The following is a 17,057-nucleotide window of genomic DNA, read 5'->3' on the forward strand; positions in this document are numbered from 1 at the left end:
TCGCGCTGCTTCTCTGTGCTGCGGGAGGGATGCTTTCCAAGCAAGCGCGTCCCTACAGCAGGAAGCCCAAGGCAGACGTGCCTCTGGTCTTCCGTGGAGGGAACTGGAGAAGAAAACTGAGGCGCAGAGCAATCCGAAACACGCTCAGTCGAGCCGGATGTCACAAGGTGTGAGTTTTCTTTATTCCTCTGAAGTGTATTAAATCCATTCCAAGCAAGCCTCTCAATCTCTCTAGCAACGTATTAGGGATACACGTAACACCCGCGTTAAATGATCCGGCTCACGTTTGGATCGCTTCGAAACCAAGCCAGGCCGGAACGGAATGTGAGGGGCCAGAAGGTGCCTTGGCATCGACGCCCCTCCCCATGTCTCACTGCCCTGCGCCAGACCTGAGAAACGCTTTTCCACAGGCGGGTCCCCGAAATGTGCAGAACCACCTCGGCCATGAAAAGGTGACCATGCGCAAGCGGAGAACAGCCGCCCTGTGGGACCAGGGGCTCCCAAGCCAGAACCGTGGCCCCGACACCCCCTGCAGAGAGTGGAGCGGAGCCAGATCGAAAGGGACTTTGCGGCAGGGCAGAGAAGAAACGAACAGGACAGCAGCCGCTGCTGGGCGGCCTAGAATACCGTCCCCAGGGAGGGTGCTGGAACTCCCAGCCTTCGGGGTATGCGAGGAAGGCACCCCCTTGCCCAAGAGAGGCAGGCGCTCCTTCCCCTGTCCCAGCCCAGGTCATTTGCATGCAGCCACAGGTACAGGCAAGATGCTTCACGAGCCCTTCCTGCGACAGGCAGGGCTTCCTGGGACTCGGTCTCACTGGTCCCCCCGAATGCGCAGCACCTCAGAATCAATGTGGAAGCAAGTGGTGGGGGAAAGCCAGTGGCTCCCTCCCTCCCTCCCAGGTTAGCGTGGGGGGGTGGCTTTAACCCCTGTGCTCCGGCTTGGGGGCCTGGCCTGCAATGGGCCTGGCCCCACTCTGGCCCTCTTAGTTGAACTAAGGGAGAGACGGCTGCTGCTGGCCACGTCTTGAGAGCAGGTGTGGCCCACAGGAGTCTCCTCTCCTCTGTTTCCTAGAGCTCCGCATCCCATCATCCACACCACCCTGTGGATGCACGTCTCCCCACCCCTTGCCCTCGCCACCTCGAGGCTCCCGCAACCGGTCCTGTGCACGTCGCTGTTTCTCATCACAGCAACCCGGAACAGAACGGTCCCGCGCACAGGCTCCGGCCGGGCTGCAGTTCGCGCCTGGGGGGGCCACCGACGTTGCAGGAGCGACGGACTTCGCCGGATCGCTCCCCGCGGCCCACCCCCAGGCAGGGAAACTCCGCACGAAGCCGCTCTTCTCTGCACCTTGTTTCCGTCCGACACGGCATCCCGACTTCCCAGCTGTGCGGGGCCCTGGGCTGCGTGTGGGACACGCCCCACAGCATGGGGCCTTGCGACTCTTGCACCGCCGCTCACGCGCACACTCTCGCTCGCTCGCTCACACACACACGCACAACTGCGGCCCCCGGAGGAGCCCGGCCTGTGCCGCTCACTTCTTCTCGGGGCTGCCGTCCGTGCAGGAGGGAGCCGCCGTGATGCGGTTGAACTTCTCAAAGACGGCCTCCACCGACAGTTTGGGCAGGCCCCGGTCGAGGGGGCACTCGTCCACCAGGCTGTTCATGGGAGTGGGCGGCAGCGGGGCGTCGTCGTCCGCCAGGTCGTCCCCCGGGTGGGGAGAGGGCTTGGCGGGGTCCTTCGGGGTTGCCTCGCGCTCCGGCCCGCCGCTCACGGCGCCCCCGGGCTGCAGCCTGGGCTCGTGGCTCTGGCCCGCGGCCTCGGGCTGCATGGCGGCGCAGGCGGGGTCCCGCCGGTCCCACTCCCTCAGGAAGTCCTTGACGACGGGCAGGACCTTCTTGCGGGAGGCCGCGGCGTTGCCCTGGTCGTAGGCGCAGAGGGCAGCGAAAGGGCTCTCCAGAGGAGACAGGCGCAGGTGCGGGTCGCAGGAGCGCTCCAGGGTCCGGCACACCTGAGAGGAAGGGAGACACACGCATTAAGGACGCTGCAGGAGCAGCCCTGGCAAGGCAGGGAAGCCGACGGCCCGCGCTGCTCTGCCGGGCCAAGGAAACACGCTGCCGCGCTGGGGCACTGGGGTCCGCGGGAAATGAGAGCAGCCTCACTCAGAACAGATGGGCGAATCCGTTTTAAGAGAAGAGGAAGTCAAAGAGGGCCCTTGTTCCAGCGAGCGGGGCTCGTTTTCCTCCAGCGCCACCAAAAAGGGGCGTACGACTTCTGATGCCAGCGCTAATCAAAGCTGCACCCAAGGGAGCGTGGGCTCTTGCGGCGTGGCTCTCGGCAGAGGAGGGAGGGACTCCCACCCACAGCCCTGCTTTCCTCCGGGTAACCAAAGCAGGCGGAGACCGAGAAGCCTTGTAAGGCGCTGCAAGGGCTTCAGGTGGCAAGCAGAGCTGCAGAGGAGGCCTTCCGGGGGCTCCCTCGCCCGTCAGCATCCTCCCCTCCTTGGATGAGAGGCTCCCCTTCCACATCACAGAGACCCCCGAGGGACACATGCGCGCAGGACCCAAAAACAAGCCCAGCTTTTCGCCACAAAGCTGCCCCTTTGCTCATGTACGAATATAAACCGTGAGATTAAGAATAACCCATCCAGCCAGCTAAGGGTTCTTTCCCTGAGTGAAAGAACCTGATGTGTGAAGACTGCCAGAGCAGGCCGAAGGCCCGCTGCGCCCAGTAGCCAGTGTCCACACCAGGGGCTGCCCAGGGCCTCAAGGCAACAGTCCTCACATGGGGGTCCCCTGCCCCCTCCTGGCGAAGAGGTAGACTGCTTCAGTGCATGGAGGCTCCACTGCTGATGAGAGAGGCCAGTGGGAAGCTGAATGGAGCCCCACTGGATCAGGACCGAGCCGCCTCGTCCCAATTGGGCCTGCCCGACCAGCTGCTCTGTGGACTGACAGAAGCGGGGCAGGGAGTCAGCCATCCAGTCTGTGCTCGCTCTCAGCTCCCAAGACGATCGTCTACCTTTCCGGGATGGGGGGGCGGTTACAGGTGCAACTCCCCTCATACCCAGCCAGGTAGGAGATGACGGGCACTGTAGCCTCATGCATCTGGAGGGGACCAGGTCGAAGAGGACTGTTCTAGGAGGACCACCAGCCGTCCTGAGAGGTTGGCAACGGAGAGGAGGGCGGGCAGATCCTGAGCCATGCACGTTCCGAGATCAAGGAGCCCCCACACGTCCCGCTTTCCTCCCCAGCACCTGCCCTGGCCCCCGAGCCGCACCCCCGCTGGGAGACCCACGGGAAGGGCCCTCTTCCGTTCCTCCCTCTGCCCCGGCCAGCCCTCCCCAAACGGCACACCTGGACTGCAGCACCGCCAGCCGCCACGACCCACACAGGACGCCAAGGGGCCACACGCCCTTGCCCGGCTCCCTCGCACCCCACCGGCTTGGCTTCGGTTCCCCAGGCCGCCTCTGCACCGCCCTCTTTGAGCCCTCCCAGGAACGTGGAAGTCAGCTGAGGCTGGGCTGGGACTCCGCTGCCCCCAAGCAATGACTCACCCCGGCTCCTGTCAGCTGCCCGCACCCATCACGGCCCGTGGGAGGAACTCAAGGCACCCCCAGAGCAAGCCGAGGCCCAAAGCGAGCTGAAAGAGCACGGCCGGTGTTGGCTGAGGCAGACGGCCCTCCGGGCAGGGGGCTGCAGAGCGGCGACACCCAAGCCAGAGCTGCTCCTGGATGCGGCTCCTCGGAAACCGCTTCCCCGGCGGTGCGTCCACAGCGCAGGGCTTGGCAGCGGGGACCAGCCCTCCCCAGGGGGGCCGAGCTTGCCACGGCCGTGCCAAACGCAACTGGTCGCACCCAAGAGCACCCCGAGGCCCGCGGCTGCCCTGCCTGGAAAGTGCCGGCAAGGAAAGAGGGCCTTTCCCATGCAGTTCAGCCCCAGGGGAGCTGAAAAGCAGCCCAGAGAAAGGCCCTCATTTGCATTCATCCAGGAAATGCAGGCAGGGAGCGAATCTTTGCAGCTGCTTGAAGAGCGAGTGGCACAGCCCCCTTCCTGCGCGAAGAAAAGAAAAGGGGGCAGGGGCTGCAAGGAGGGCGGCTTCCTGAGCTCGGCCAACTTTCCCACACCGGACGCCCTTTTCGCAGGACGGTTCCACAAGCCCTGCTGGGGGGCAGTGCGATCTGGTCCCCTTGCCACTTTGTCCGTCTAGGTACGGGCCCTTTTCCAACCCGCCTGTGGGGACTGCCCAGCTGGACGGGGCCCAAGCCAGCCGCTGCAAGAGCATCACTCGGGCCGAGCGGTGAGATAAAGAGACCACATACAAACAAACAAGGACGGCGACGCAAAGCACGGTCCTGCTTCTCACCAAACAGGCATCTGGGGTTGCTGCTGTTCCTAAGCCAAGGCCCGGGTGTTTCGGGCTGCCTGACCTGGAGGGGCTGCAGCCAAATGCAAAGCAGGAAACAAAAACAAACACACACACACACGTGATGTTGACCGTCTGGGGTGGGGGGGGTTCAACGTGCTTGCTGGGCCTGAGGCCAAGGTGGGGATGGCAGCACGTGCAGGCCGTATGCTAAAGATGTGCCTGACCCTGACCGAGAAAGGGGTGCTGCGGGAGAGGTGCTCCAGGGCGTCAGGCTGCCCCAAAGCCCCCCCGGGCTCCCCTGTTCTCTCTGGGCTTCACTGCCGTTTGCTTGGGAATGCTCAATTAAGGCCCATTCGCTTCCGGGAAGGGAGTCGGGTCTTGGAGTCTCCTTGTGGGCAGAGCAGGGGCAACCCCATGAGGACCAGCCTGCGGCATGCCTGCCTTCCCAAACTGACCGCTGCCCTCTGGTGCTGCACCAGTTCCCCACAGCTGCTCTTGCCAAAGGTTTTGCATCCAGCCAGGACCAATTCCAGATGGAGGACTGGCTGATAGGAAGAGAAGCAAAGTAAAGCGCGGCATCCAGTTACCCATTCCCACCTCTTTCTATGTGGCTGGAGTAGCTTGGGTGAAGAACCTGCTGCCCACCCGCCCACCCCCTGAGCGTTTTAAGGTCTTAAATAATTAAGTCTGATGATGATGGTGGTGGTGGTGGTGGTGGTGGTGGTGGGACTGAAACAGACAAAGCAATTGAAACAAAAAAAACCTACTTATTTTGAAAAGCAGGTTAATCATGAATTGATGGCAGAGACACTGAGAGAAGCAAAGAGCAGCCGGATAGCAGAGAAACTGCCATCAATTTGTAGTTTAGAGTCACAGGTTTGGCCTCTGTGAAGTCACAGAAAAAAGCAGCATTTGTTTTCAGTGAGAACATCTGGAAAGTCAGTCCAAGATAAGGAGGATTAAAAACGAGCAGGAGTGGACGGAAAGGAAAGGGAGTTAGTGCGATGTCAGCTCCACTTCTGTTCCTCTCTTCACACTCTCTAGACAAGAGGTTTCTGGTTCGCCATGAATTCTTCATCCACATGAAAAATTTGAGTTTTCTGATTTCAGATCATCTTGGCAGGTGCTGTCTGTACACACGAAACAAAAACTAAGCTACCTCCAAATGATGAGGACTGGACGCTGCTTTTCTTTTCTAAGGGATGTGATGGGAGGGAGTGGATTTCTCAGCTTTCTACCTGGCTGCCCAATTTAGCCATTCGAAGTATAAATTCCTATTTTGGAGGCATACGCCGAATTAAAAAATGGACAAACAAATTGTATGGCAGAGAAAAAAATCCGGCTGCATCCATACTCACCCTAAAGCTGCACAAGACAGAATAGCAAGCCAGGAGGTGCCAAAAGGATCCATGCGTTTCATTAGCAGTGGGGAGAATAATTAGAAGGTGAGGAGGAAGAAAATGGACTCCATAACTCTCTCGCTGCATGTTATTTTCAGTCTAGGCAAATGTAAAGCGCTCAGTTTGCAAGGGCGGGATCGCTCCCGGAGAGATGCGGGTGGGCGGCGGGGAGGGGACGCGGGGGGGAAGGACGGACCCGGGCGAGGCTCCGCTTACCTCCCGTCAGCCGGGCCGAGGACACGGGGCTCCGGCGAGAGTTGCCATGGCTGTGATCTCCGGCCCTCTCCCTTCCCGGGCTGCACACCGCGGCCGACGCGCGCGCGGGCACACGCAGGCGCGCACACGCAGGCACGCGCGCCCGGTCGGCTGGCAATCGCAGGGACCTTTGCCCGCGGTTAATGAGTGACAGCGGCTCGGCGGGGGCGCCTCGGGGACAGCGCTCCGCCCGGGAGCGCGGGCGCCTGGGCGGGCGGGGGGGGGAGGGAGGCAGCGCCCCTTCCCGCTGCGCGGGGCCGCCCTTCGCCCCCGCTCGCCCCCGGGAAGGTGCGCGGAGGGGCGGCGCGGGGGGCTGCAGCCCCGCCACCGCCGGCGCAGACACGCGGGCGCGGGCGCGTTGGGAGGCGAACGCGCGCCCGCCTGCCCAGCAGCGCCGTGCGCGCAGCGAGTACTCCGCGGGCCCTGGGCGCCCCGCCGAGCCGCTTCGGCTCCTGGGGCGAGGCTTTCGCGACTCCGCGGGGCTTTTCCCGGAGAGGGCATGTCCCGAGGGACGGCCGCAGGCACAGGAGGCCGGTGCCAGGCAGCCCGGGGGCGCCGTGTCCCCAGGGCCACGCAGCCAGCTGCAGGCAGGGCAACCAGGAGCAAGCTGCCGGAGAGGCTCAGGAAGGCCGCTAGCAGGGCGGTGAGCTCGCTCCGGCACTCTGAGGTCCTGCTGGCATTTGTGGCCAAGCTACTGCCACTTTCGCTGCCCTGGTGGGAAGGGTCCACTCGGAGCCGTGGGAGGCCGGAGTTGCCCCTGGGGCCCGCAGCAATCAGGACCTGGTTTCCCACTCGTTTTGAACTCATATTCCGCAAACAGGACTTTGGAGGTTAAAATGCGGTGCCGGGTGTACACATGGTAGAAACACCTCAAGGACAGACGTATCCAGATGCCGTCCTTAAAATGTCTACTAGCAAAACCCGGGCAGGTGGGCTGTGCTGGCTACGACGGAGGCCCTTGCAAAATGGCTGCAACATGGAGCGCGGAAACACACAGCCAGCCGGGCGAGAAGCAGCAGAACCCACCACTGAGGAAACACACACACGAAGCCAGACTGGTCCAGCGCACCTTGGCTTGTTACGCAAAAATCCGTGCACAGCCCTCGCTCACCTGGGGCCCCTTTCTGCCAGGCACAATTAATCCAGGACACTTCAAATTAAATAAACTCATTTATCCAGGTCGGGAAACTACAGTTACCAACTCTGAAGCAAATCGGGACATTAAACGCACTCAAAACTGTGGTTTCATAGCCTGGCTTGTTCTGAAGTTGATAACTGAGCTTTAGTTGTTGACGGCAGAGGCGAAGCGCCTGGATTTGTGTGCAAAATGCTCACATGTCTCTCGGCTAAACAAGTCCAAGTGCGGCTTGTTCAGGGAGGGGAGGACAAGGAGTGGCTTTCAAGGTGTATCTCGGGGGAAGCTGCAGTTCCTCGGATGCTTCCGGAGGATTTCTCGAGAGAAAGGATGGAGCTCAGTGATGCAGCAGCCGCTCTGTGTGCTGAAGAGGCCTGGGGTCCCACCCTTGGCCTCTCCAGGTTAAAAATGCAGACTTGCAGCAGGTGGGAGAATCAGCCCACTCAACCCAGTGCTGCCTGGGCCAGGCTGGCAGCGCACTGCCCTCGGCCCGTTTTCCAAAGCCCCCCGTGCACAGCTTGCTCAGTCCTGAATGCAAGAGCGACCCATCCCTTCCCCAGCAGCAAGACATTCCCAAGCCCCCTCACCTTCTTAAGGTGTGGCTCCGAGAGGGGGGCTCCATCTCCCCGAGTCCCCAGTCAGCACTTGATAACAAACCGTCAAGCCGAGGAAGTGCTTAACCCAGACCAAAATGTTTACAGGATTGGCACCAGGCCGCGCCTGCTCCCTTGTTTCCACTCTCTGAGCCCCCTTCAGGAGAGGAAGCTCAGAAGGAGGGCCTCGGGAGTGGACGGTGGGCTGCCGCACAAGGCCGGAGGCTCTGCAAGATACTGCGATCCGGGGCAGTAACTGTGGAGCAGGAAAAAGCCAATCCCTGAATTGGACCTGGAACCCACTGGGCAACCAGTGCAAAGAGGGCGGGCTCGGTGCCCCCGTTGCCGGAGGGGACGGGAGCGGCCCTCCCACTGGAAGAGGCAGCAGAGGCAGCCCCTGGCCGGGAAGGGAGGTGGAGATGTCGCCCTCGCCGCGACGGAGCGAGGGGCCTGCAAAAGCGAGAACGGCCCCCACACGGGGCTCCCAGAGAGGCACCGCCCGCAGGGCACTCACCGCAGCCCGGAGCTCCGCAGCCTGGCTGTACACCGCGAGCTGCCGGAAGGGCTCGCCACCCTCACCGAAGGAGATGGCCATGGCCAGCAGCGCGTCGAAGCTCCTCTCCTGGCAAAAGGAGCTCAGCTCCTGCTCCAAGCCGGGGCGGCGCAAGAAGGTCTGGACGGAGAGGGGCACAAGGGCGTCGTTCAGGCGAGGCGACACAGGCGTGGGGAGGGCACAGAAATGCCGCGTGGGGACGTGCCGGGATGCCCTGTCCTGCCCGGCGGGGCAAGCGTGGCGTGTTGCCGCCCCCTCGCCGCCGTGAGGAGCCCCCGTGCCCATTCTGCACACGCCTCCCCGCTGGGGGCTGCGCGCAACCCCCGTCTTCCCGCTGGCCTCCGTGTGGCCAGCGGCCGTCCTGGCGGGGACACTGGCAGGTGCAGCCGATGCCCCGTGGCTGGGGAGGCCCCCAGGTGCGACGCGCTGCCTGGTCCCAGCGTGTGGCTTCGTTCCCTTCCTGGGCGCCTGACTGGCCCAAGAGGCCAGTTCAGCCCGCCTGGGAGGCCGCAATGCCAGGCCAGGTGGGGCCAATGGGAAGCAGAGTCCATCTGCCCAGGATTTCTTTCTCAGAGCTCTTGCTGCCGGGATCTAAACCTAAGAAGAAGCGTTTCACCCACTCCTTGCTGCACAGAAGCCAGGCAATTGCCAAATGTTTGCTGGCCGGGAAGCCGGCAGGGCCAGGGAAAGTGGGCGCGGTTCTCCGGAGAACTCCAGAGAGAGGACCGGGGGCCCAGTCCGGATCTAGCCTACGGTCCAGGCTGCTTTTGCTTTTTGGCAGGAATAGCAGGTTCCACATAAAATGCCAATGTGAACCTGCCAGTGGCAAGGGGCATCTCACAGACCTCCGCTCTGCAAAAGCACCTGCCATAACAAGCCTGCGGCTCTTTCTTTTGCACTCCTGTGAAGTGCTCAGGACAGGGAGGCCTCTCCCTCCTCCGCCGAAGCCAAGAAAGCCCGCAAGCCTGCCGCCTCCAGCGGCGCTTTGGCAGCCAGACGCTCTGCACACACCTGCAGGTCCAGGTACACAGCGCTGAGGGCGATGGCCGTTCCTGTGCCAGAGAGGGCCTTGAGGTCCTTCCGCAACATCTGCTCCGTGGTGAGGCCTGCGGGGGGGAGGACGGAGCAAAGACCAGTGTCAGCAAGAGAGCTTCGCAGCCCGCGGGAACTAGAGCCCAGGTCCAGCCCTCGAGGCCCCGGCTCGGTCTTTTCACTGCTCAGCTCTTCTTTCGCTCCCTCTCAGCAAACAGAGGGGCGAGGGCAGTGTGGGGCCACCCCTCAGCACCCACGAGGGAGCTACGCGTTTGTGTGCTGCCAGCAACCAGCAGAACACCCAGGAGCGGAGAAAGGGCTGCGCCTGAGGGAGACTCAAGGGAAGCGGGCCTGGCAGCTCCTCCCGGGTTTTGCAATGGGGTGCACATTCCCCGTTGCTCCACCATCCCGCCTGTCCTCGTACGGGGAGCCCCAGTACCTGAAACATCGAACTTGGCCTTCTGCAGGGCCTCAAACAGGACGTTCCTTGGAGCCAGGCTGGGGAACTTCGACTCCAGAAGGGAAACGCAGCGGGCGTCCTTCGGCGTCACCTTGCCGGCCGCGGGAGCCATGTTGACGCAGTCCAGCACGATGGCGCCTGTGGGAAGCCCAGGCAGCGCCAGCCCCGTCAGCTCAGGCACAAGGAGGGCCCCCGGAACAGCAACTTCGCTTCACTTGCGGCCTCGGCGTTAGGATTGCGTTTGGGATGCCAGAGACAGAGGACAGAGAGAAGGCTTCTGGTGGGCCAGAGGCTCTCTCTTGTGGATCAAGCGCTGCCGATTTAATTACACGGTGCCGGCTGCAAAGGGTCCCCACCCCGTCCACCACCAGGGTCACTCCCACTCCCACTCCCACTGAAAGGATGCTCTGCTGGGCCGAGTTTGGCCTGCAGGCTGGCTGGGGGCGGACACGGCCGGGCCGGCCTTCTGCAGCACTGCCAAGGCTGCCTGGACGGCCCAGCAAATTGCACTGGGCCGGTCCTCTCTCTGGCGCAGGCCACCGCAAGCGGCCACCCTCACCGTGTAGCAGAGCCGCGGTGAGTCCGTCCAAGGTCTCCGGGGGGCCCTGCAGGAACCGCTCCGCAACCAGCGTGGCGCACGAGCCCACCGGCTCCGCCGTCACCCTGCATGGGGGGCTCCGCTCCCGCTCCAGCGGGCGGTGGTCCATCACCTCCAGCACGGCCTCCTCCAGCACGGCGTCCCTGCTGCAGAAGGACGCGCCGGGGCAGTCAGCTGAAGGCCTGCCAGGCGCAGTGCAGACCTCAGAGTGGGGGGGCACCCCAGCATGAAGCCGTGCCTGGCAGGGGGTTCGGACGTGGCCACGGAAGGAAGGGCTTGGGGACAGGAAGGTGGCCTGGCTCCGGAAGGGAGGGCGGGGGTCCAATGGGGGTCCTGCCCCTGCTCCCCAACATCCAAAGATGGGGCACCCACGCAGATGATCAGAGCCAAGAGCAAGGCCCTGGGTGTGGGTGGCTCCGACGGACAGCCCTCTGGCGGCCTTCCCATCGCTGCTCCTCCCCGCTCGGCCTACCTCGGCAGGACGTGGTGGTCGACCAGCGTCAGGGAAAGGAGGCCCGCTTGGTGCAGGGCGACGAGGTCGATCTCGTCTCGGAAGACAAGGAAGCTCTCCGGGAGGTGCTGCTGCTTGAGGAAGAAGGTGCTTTCTGTCCGCAACGGGAAGTCCAGGCGGGGGATATTAAGGACCGGGATGAAGGCTGCCTTGGACTCTGGGCACGTCTGTGGGAGCCACAAAGAGGCCGTGAAAAGCCAGGTCTTGGTTATGGGGAGAAAAGAGCTTGCATGCAAGAGCAAGCACACAACCCAGGATCCCTAAAGGAAGTTTCTAGCCTTAAAGATCCAAAGCCAGGCCTGAAAGCACCTCAGCAGCACCCAGTGAAAACGACAAGGCTCAGAGAAGCTGCACAGCTGAGGGCCCTGCTTTGGCCCTGGCCCTTTGCCAGGATCAAAGCGACGTAAATATACTCGTCGACTAATCTTTGGTACGCAAGTCACACAGAACGTCGCTGCAGTAACGCTGACTCCGGCGCCACCCCAGGAGGGAGCTGTAAGCAGCGACCTGCCACTGAGCACATGGGGAGAGCCCTGCCCTGACGAGCCAGCCTCACAGGCACATGCAGGGGGGGGGCGGGGGGGCAAGGCAGGGAGCAAGGGACACTCCAGTGCAGGGGTGGCGGGACTCTTTTAGCCGGACGGCCGGGTTCAGCACCGGGAAGATCCAAGGACAGCAGTCCAGCGGCTGGCGGGAGCAAGGGCCCTGGGGGAGATCAAAGCAGGAAAGGCCAAACGCCAAGCGTTTAGGCGAGGCACCTCACATTTTCAGAATTCAGGAGGGGTGTGGAAAAGCCAGGAACTCACCAAGCCACAGGGGGCTTGGGGAAAGAGGCAGGGCAAAGGGAAGGGTCTGGGGGAACCCCGGGGGGCTGGAGCGGGGCTCCAGGTCAGCCAAAGGGTCTGCACACCGGTTTTAAGAGACGCTGGGGGCTGTGGGAGCACAAGAGTGTGGGGAGCCGGGGGCCCAAAGAAGAGCAGGGGGGCTGACCGCTGCGAGGAAGTAGGCAAAGGCCATTGCCGACACCATGGAGTCCAGGTCGCAAGCCTCGTTCCCCAGCACCACGTGGACCTCCCGGCAGCTTCGGATGTGTTCCTACCAAGAGAGGGACAAAAACAGAACAAGCCACGGTTGACTTTTCCGCCACACGCACGTTGCGTGTGATCAGATGCAAAAGGCTGAAGGCTCATCTCCGCAGACCGGGTGTCTGCTGCGCCCTTGCAGCCTCCCGGTGCTCTTCCGCCGAGTCTTGGACAGCACGTGCTTGGCAAGGAGCTGGTGGAGCTGTCGCCATGGGGGAACGTGATGGGGAGGTGGGGGAGAAAGCAGCTTAGGGGTTAGAGCAGCGTTCGCGGGAGGTGGGGAAGGATGGTGACGTCTCTCAGGGCCGCACAGGCGTTCTGGAAGCACAATGGAGAGGGCAGGGTTGAAATACCCAAGGGAGGATTGACTCGGCTCCACCTGCCCTTGCAGCCGCCCTGAGGACAGCAACCATCCTGCCTCCCGTACAGGTGTCAAAAGCAGGACGGCAGACAGACTAGTCAGAGAGCCGTTTGCAGGTGTGCCCCACAGGAGAAAGGTTTGGAGAGTATCTAGGATTTCGAGCAGATAACCCCTCACCTGTAGAACGCTCCCCCTGTGAGGTCTGCCTGGGGTCACCTTTTCAGACTAAAACTTTCCTCTGCTCGCAGGCATTCTAAAACACCACGGTGTAGCTGCTTCATCAAGCTACTCTCCTGGGACTTGGCTATTTTTAATAGTTTCTCATTTTCCTGTTCTGAATTGTTCCTAGGGAAAAGCATCTGCCAGGTCTAGACCACAACCCCCAGCATGCCCCAAGCAACCGTGCTGACACATTTTTCCCTGTCTACATTTGAATAGCAAAGCACCCTGAGTAAATGAACCGAAACAAGCACGTACAACAGTTGTGGATCAAGAGCAAAACTATCATCATAGTTTGGACAGTGGGGAAAGAGAGAGAAACAGATTTGGATTCGTAAAGTTAGCGTGCTCCTCGCTCACAGGACTTTCATGCACCTTCTTTGGACCTTTCAGGAGCCTGTACCACCAAAGAGGGCTGTACCACATGCTGTTCTGAATGTGTGGAGGAGCTCTAATGGCAGCCTGAGCTTTCAACAACCACAAATGCAGAGATCTCTGGCCGTGTAGAGAAGCTCTTGGCTATGCTTCCCAAGGGACACCCGCTTTGCTGACCACCTGGGAGATCTAAAAAGCTTTCCCTCCCCATCTGCCCCTCTTTTCTTCTCCTCCACAAACATCAGCACTAAGAGGCGGCCGGGCCACTGTTTCCCAGCTACTGCGAAATGTCAGGACCCATTTGCCAAAGTTCCAGATAAGATAAGCCAGTCCCAGATAAACTGAATTTATGGAAGCCAGTCGATGAGGTTTGGGTGAGTGTACAAACAGCAGCAGATGGCCACGGGGCAAAGAAAGGAAATTAAAATTGGGAAGGTCGGTTAAAAAAAATCAAACAGGCACAAGCATGAGCTATTTTTGCTAAAAGCACTCCAGCTGTCCTTTCAGAAGTGGCTCCCATTAGCGGTAGCTGGGGAAAGCAAGCCGGAGGGAGAAGGCCATGTTCTTTCTCAAATGCATTAGCCCATCGTCATTACGAGCTCTTTGTACCGAGATGCTGTGCACCTCCATGTCTACCCCTCCTGGCCTTGGAGGAAACTGCTTTCAGCACAGACTCGATTTCCCCATCTGTAAAAAAGGCACAATCACTGCCAAACTCTTGGGGCTGACCCAGAAGGGAAATTCAATGCCAATTCCTGGAGTATCCATCTTTACTCAAGAGGGGCTGAAGGTAGACATTTCAAACAACCAAGCACCCCTCTTCCTACCCACAATGCCCTCCGGCCAGAGGACTTCCAGCTGTTGGCATGCAAAGAAAAAGGAGGGTATCTTTTGTAAATCTGTGATACAATGATCTGGCTGATCCTAGTGATGTAGCAACACCATTTCAGTCCCTCCCGAAACCCACACACATGACCTCTGAAACACCAGGACTTGGCGCATGCTTGGCACACCAGGACTTGGCACACACACATGACCCCAGTGCACTGGACTTCTAGCCTGGCCTCCCCCAACCTGAAACTCTCCAGATGTTTTGGACTACATTCCACAACACGCCAAGCACTGACCACCCGGACTGGGGCTGATGAGAAAAATAGTTGAACATCTGGTGCCTCACAGGCCCTCCACCCCTGCCTCAGAGGAGTTTGGACATTACTGGTGGAGCAGAGCTCAGCTGGAGCTCTACCCAATTTGCCTCTGCTTGCAACAACCAGAGATGTCTGCCGCTGAAACCTGGGGTCAGATTCTTGGAAGCAAGTCTCTACCCCTGCGCCTTTTGTCAGAGCCGCTTCTGCAAAACAGGGGTGGAAGCGCAGCTAAGGGAGAATATGAATCAGCAGCACTGAAAGACATCTGCAGATGGGGCAGAATCAGGAAAACACAAGACCATTGATCACAGCCCACACAATGCTCATCTTTGGGTTTCAAATCATTGTGGTAAGCCGGGCGGCGGGGAGAGACTGAGCTGGAAGTAAAGCCAGACGATGTTTGCTCAAGAGGAAGAGAGTCATAATCCCTCGTGAAACTCCAAATCAAATCGATGTCGAGTATAAACTATAAAGACAAGTTGGGGGAGGTGGGACGGGGATGCGAGAGAACCAGGTATGTTTGGTTCCAGTTCCCTCCACAATTCAAAAGATGTGCTAGACCCCGTTCAAAATCTCCCCCAAATGCTCTGGCAAACAGAATTGCAGAAGGCGGCTGAGGTAAGGTTCCTATATTTTTGGATGACGCGATGGTGTCTCTCTCTCAGACATGGTTCATTCACACGTGAAACTGACTGCAAGGACTGCTAAAAGGTTTACATTTAACCAGGGCACAGTAGGGTTCTGAATTAATGCCAGATTTCCGGTGGGGGTGGGTAGCCAGTGACACATTAAATGCATGACCAAAAAGAGGGCAAAAGTCCATGAAGATCTGCAGGACAGGCTTCCTTGCCTGGAGCTCCTTCAAGCATTGCTTGGTCACAACAGACTGATTTTTAAAACAAAGAAAACAAGCCCAAACAAAATGACGGTTGTACGCGCACAGTTGCTGTCTGGTTTTGACAATGTGCCCAGTGCAGATGGCTTTTCTTACACAAATCCAAAGGGGAAAACATACATATTATTTTGGAGAATGCGACGAAAACAGCGATTGTATAGAGTGAAAAAGCCTACACAGGCACACACAGCCCTTGATTCCGTCCTTCAGCTGAGTTCAAGAGGGATGATTTATTTCCCATACAGCATCATGGACATCTTAAGTACAGGAAAAGTACTCTAAGCCAAAGGCAGAAACGTCCTGCTCCAAAGGGATAGAAAGACTAATTGTGGTGACAGCGGAAGAGGAGGCTCACAAGGGAGAAATATGACCAACTGTATTTACCTCTTTTTTAAAGTTATAAAGGAGCATTTATTGCCCACTTTGTAGCACCCACTGGAACATTAAGAGCAGATTAAAAACCATCCAGCCAATTAAATGATCTAACCCAATCCAAGTCAAGAACAACAACAAGCAATTACATGGAGATGGAGATGGGAAAGCAACGAACAACCTCAACAGAAAATAATCAGCTAATTGCGTTGTAGTTTCCTTCCTGTAAAGTCAAGGTCTGTGGTGTTGGGCCAGCGATATGCAAGCCAGATTCCTCCGGTGGTGGCCTGCAACTGCAAATCCTGCCATTCCTGGCCACAAGCTACACTGGCTGGGGCTTGTGGGAACTGTAATCCCCAACACCTGAAAGGGGCCAGGCTATTCTGGAAATCACCATTCACTTTGCTAGAATTGTAATAATGATGACAATGGCAAATAACATCCTGGCAAACTAAACTTCATATCCAAAACTAAGACGCTGGGTCTGGCAGTTTTGTGTTTGAATCCCAACAGAGCTTGATTTCACCAAGGGATGTCACTTTAGCTGCAGGTAAAATGGGCATGAAGGTGGCTGATTGCACAGGAGAAGTGGTACAAGGAGCCACGCTCTCTTGGGAGAGGCAGCATGCAAAATTCTAGAACCAGGTTTTGGAGTTAAGTGGCAAGAGCTGTTTCAGCATTTGCAGGGAGTGTTCTGAGCCAATCAAGGGCATAGGGCCACAAGGATGGTGGCCGGCTTGTGGGGGAAGCCATATGAGGTGAGACTGAAGGAACTGGGTCTTTTTAGCCTGGAGGAGAGGAGACTCAGAGGGGACCTGTTGGCAACATGCAGGTATGTGAGGGGATGTCACATGGAGATGGGTAGAGACCTGTTCTCCCCTGCAGAGGAGGGCAGGATGCGCTCCAATGGAGCCAAGCTCAATGAACCCAGGTTCAATTTGGATGCCAGGAAGTACTTCCTGACAGTTAGGACCCTGAGGGTGTGGAATGGGCTTCCACGGAGGTGGTCGAGGCCCCATCAGTGAGGGTGTTCAAAGACAGGCTGGACATGCGCATGGTGGGCATGTCATGAGTGGATCTGGCTGGAGCCGGGGTCAGACTACATGGCCCAAGAGACCCCTTCTGACTCGCGCTGTTTCTCAAACCAGCCAAGATGCCGCAAGCAAGAAAAGCCAGATCACCCGCAATCCAATTAACTGCTGCTGTTTTGAAAAGGCCACGCGAATATTTAAACCAGAGATTGCTAAATGGATTGTAAACCATCTGGCCTTCCTTACACGAAAACAGCCACTCACCTGGGGTGCCCACAAATGGCTTTATTTTTTTCACTGTGATTTTAATTGGTTTTACTGTTGCATTTTCCTGTAAGCCGCCTAGAGGATCTATCGGGGTTAGTGGGCGGCATACAAATCCAAAAGTTAATAAAGCGCGCAGGAAACGGGGCGCCGATGGGTACGGGCAGAGACACGTGCGCGCGCCTCTCCCGGCCGGCACGGGCGCGCGCCACGAGGGCGGCGGGGCCGCGCGCAGCCCTTCGCCCCCGGGCCGCCCGCTCAGCCCGCGTCCCTCCCCCGCCGCCTGGTACCTGGAGGGCGGCCCGGCGGCCTCCCAGGAAGCGCTCCATGGCCGGCCGAGGCGAGCGGCGCAGCGGGCCCGGCCCCGGGGCGGGCGGGAGAAGCGCGGCCCCGGGCGGGCGGGCGGCGGG

The 17,057-nt window shown here is 59.4% G+C and overlaps 1 protein-coding gene across 2 annotated transcripts; it reads right to left on the minus strand.

Annotated features, from left to right (window-relative positions):
- Nucleotides 1–158: 158 nt before the first annotated feature.
- On the minus strand, nucleotides 159–17,001 carry PRUNE1 (prune exopolyphosphatase 1). Of its 2 annotated transcripts, none has more exons than XM_044449141.1 (8): nucleotides 16,648–16,666; nucleotides 11,891–11,995; nucleotides 10,862–11,067; nucleotides 10,351–10,535; nucleotides 9,771–9,929; nucleotides 9,311–9,405; nucleotides 8,261–8,419; nucleotides 159–2,009 (listed from the first exon to the last, which is right to left on the minus strand). In XM_044449141.1, exons 2-8 carry the CDS (start codon nucleotides 11,927–11,929, stop codon nucleotides 1,533–1,535), a joined length of 1,320 nt encoding a protein of 439 aa, XP_044305076.1. In that variant the 5' UTR covers nucleotides 11,930–11,995; nucleotides 16,648–16,666; the 3' UTR covers nucleotides 159–1,532. The 2 variants fall into 2 exon arrangements, with proteins under 2 accessions (XP_044305076.1, XP_044305077.1); XM_044449142.1 differs by lacking the exons at nucleotides 159–2,009; nucleotides 16,648–16,666 and adding exons at nucleotides 7,176–8,002; nucleotides 16,938–17,001.
- Between the last annotated feature and the right edge of the window lie 56 nt (nucleotides 17,002–17,057).

This window comes from Varanus komodoensis, unplaced genomic scaffold (assembly GCF_004798865.1).
Source record: "Varanus komodoensis strain SLA01 unplaced genomic scaffold, ASM479886v1 scaffold57, whole genome shotgun sequence".
Classification (NCBI taxonomy): Eukaryota; Metazoa; Chordata; class Lepidosauria; order Squamata; family Varanidae; genus Varanus; species Varanus komodoensis.

Coding starts and splice junctions, on each gene's coding strand:
- PRUNE1 (XM_044449141.1), bottom strand. CDS start 11,929: ATGGTGTCGGCAATGGCCTTTGCCTACTTCCTCGCAGCG. Junction 11,068..11,890: donor TTGCCTACTTCCTCGCAGCG/GTCAGCCCCCCT, acceptor TGGCTCCCACAG/ACGTGCCCAGAGTCCAAGGC. Junction 2,010..8,260: donor CTGCGGAGCTCCGGGCTGCG/GTGAGTGCCCTG, acceptor CCTTCCTCTCAG/GTGTGCCGGACCCTGGAGCG.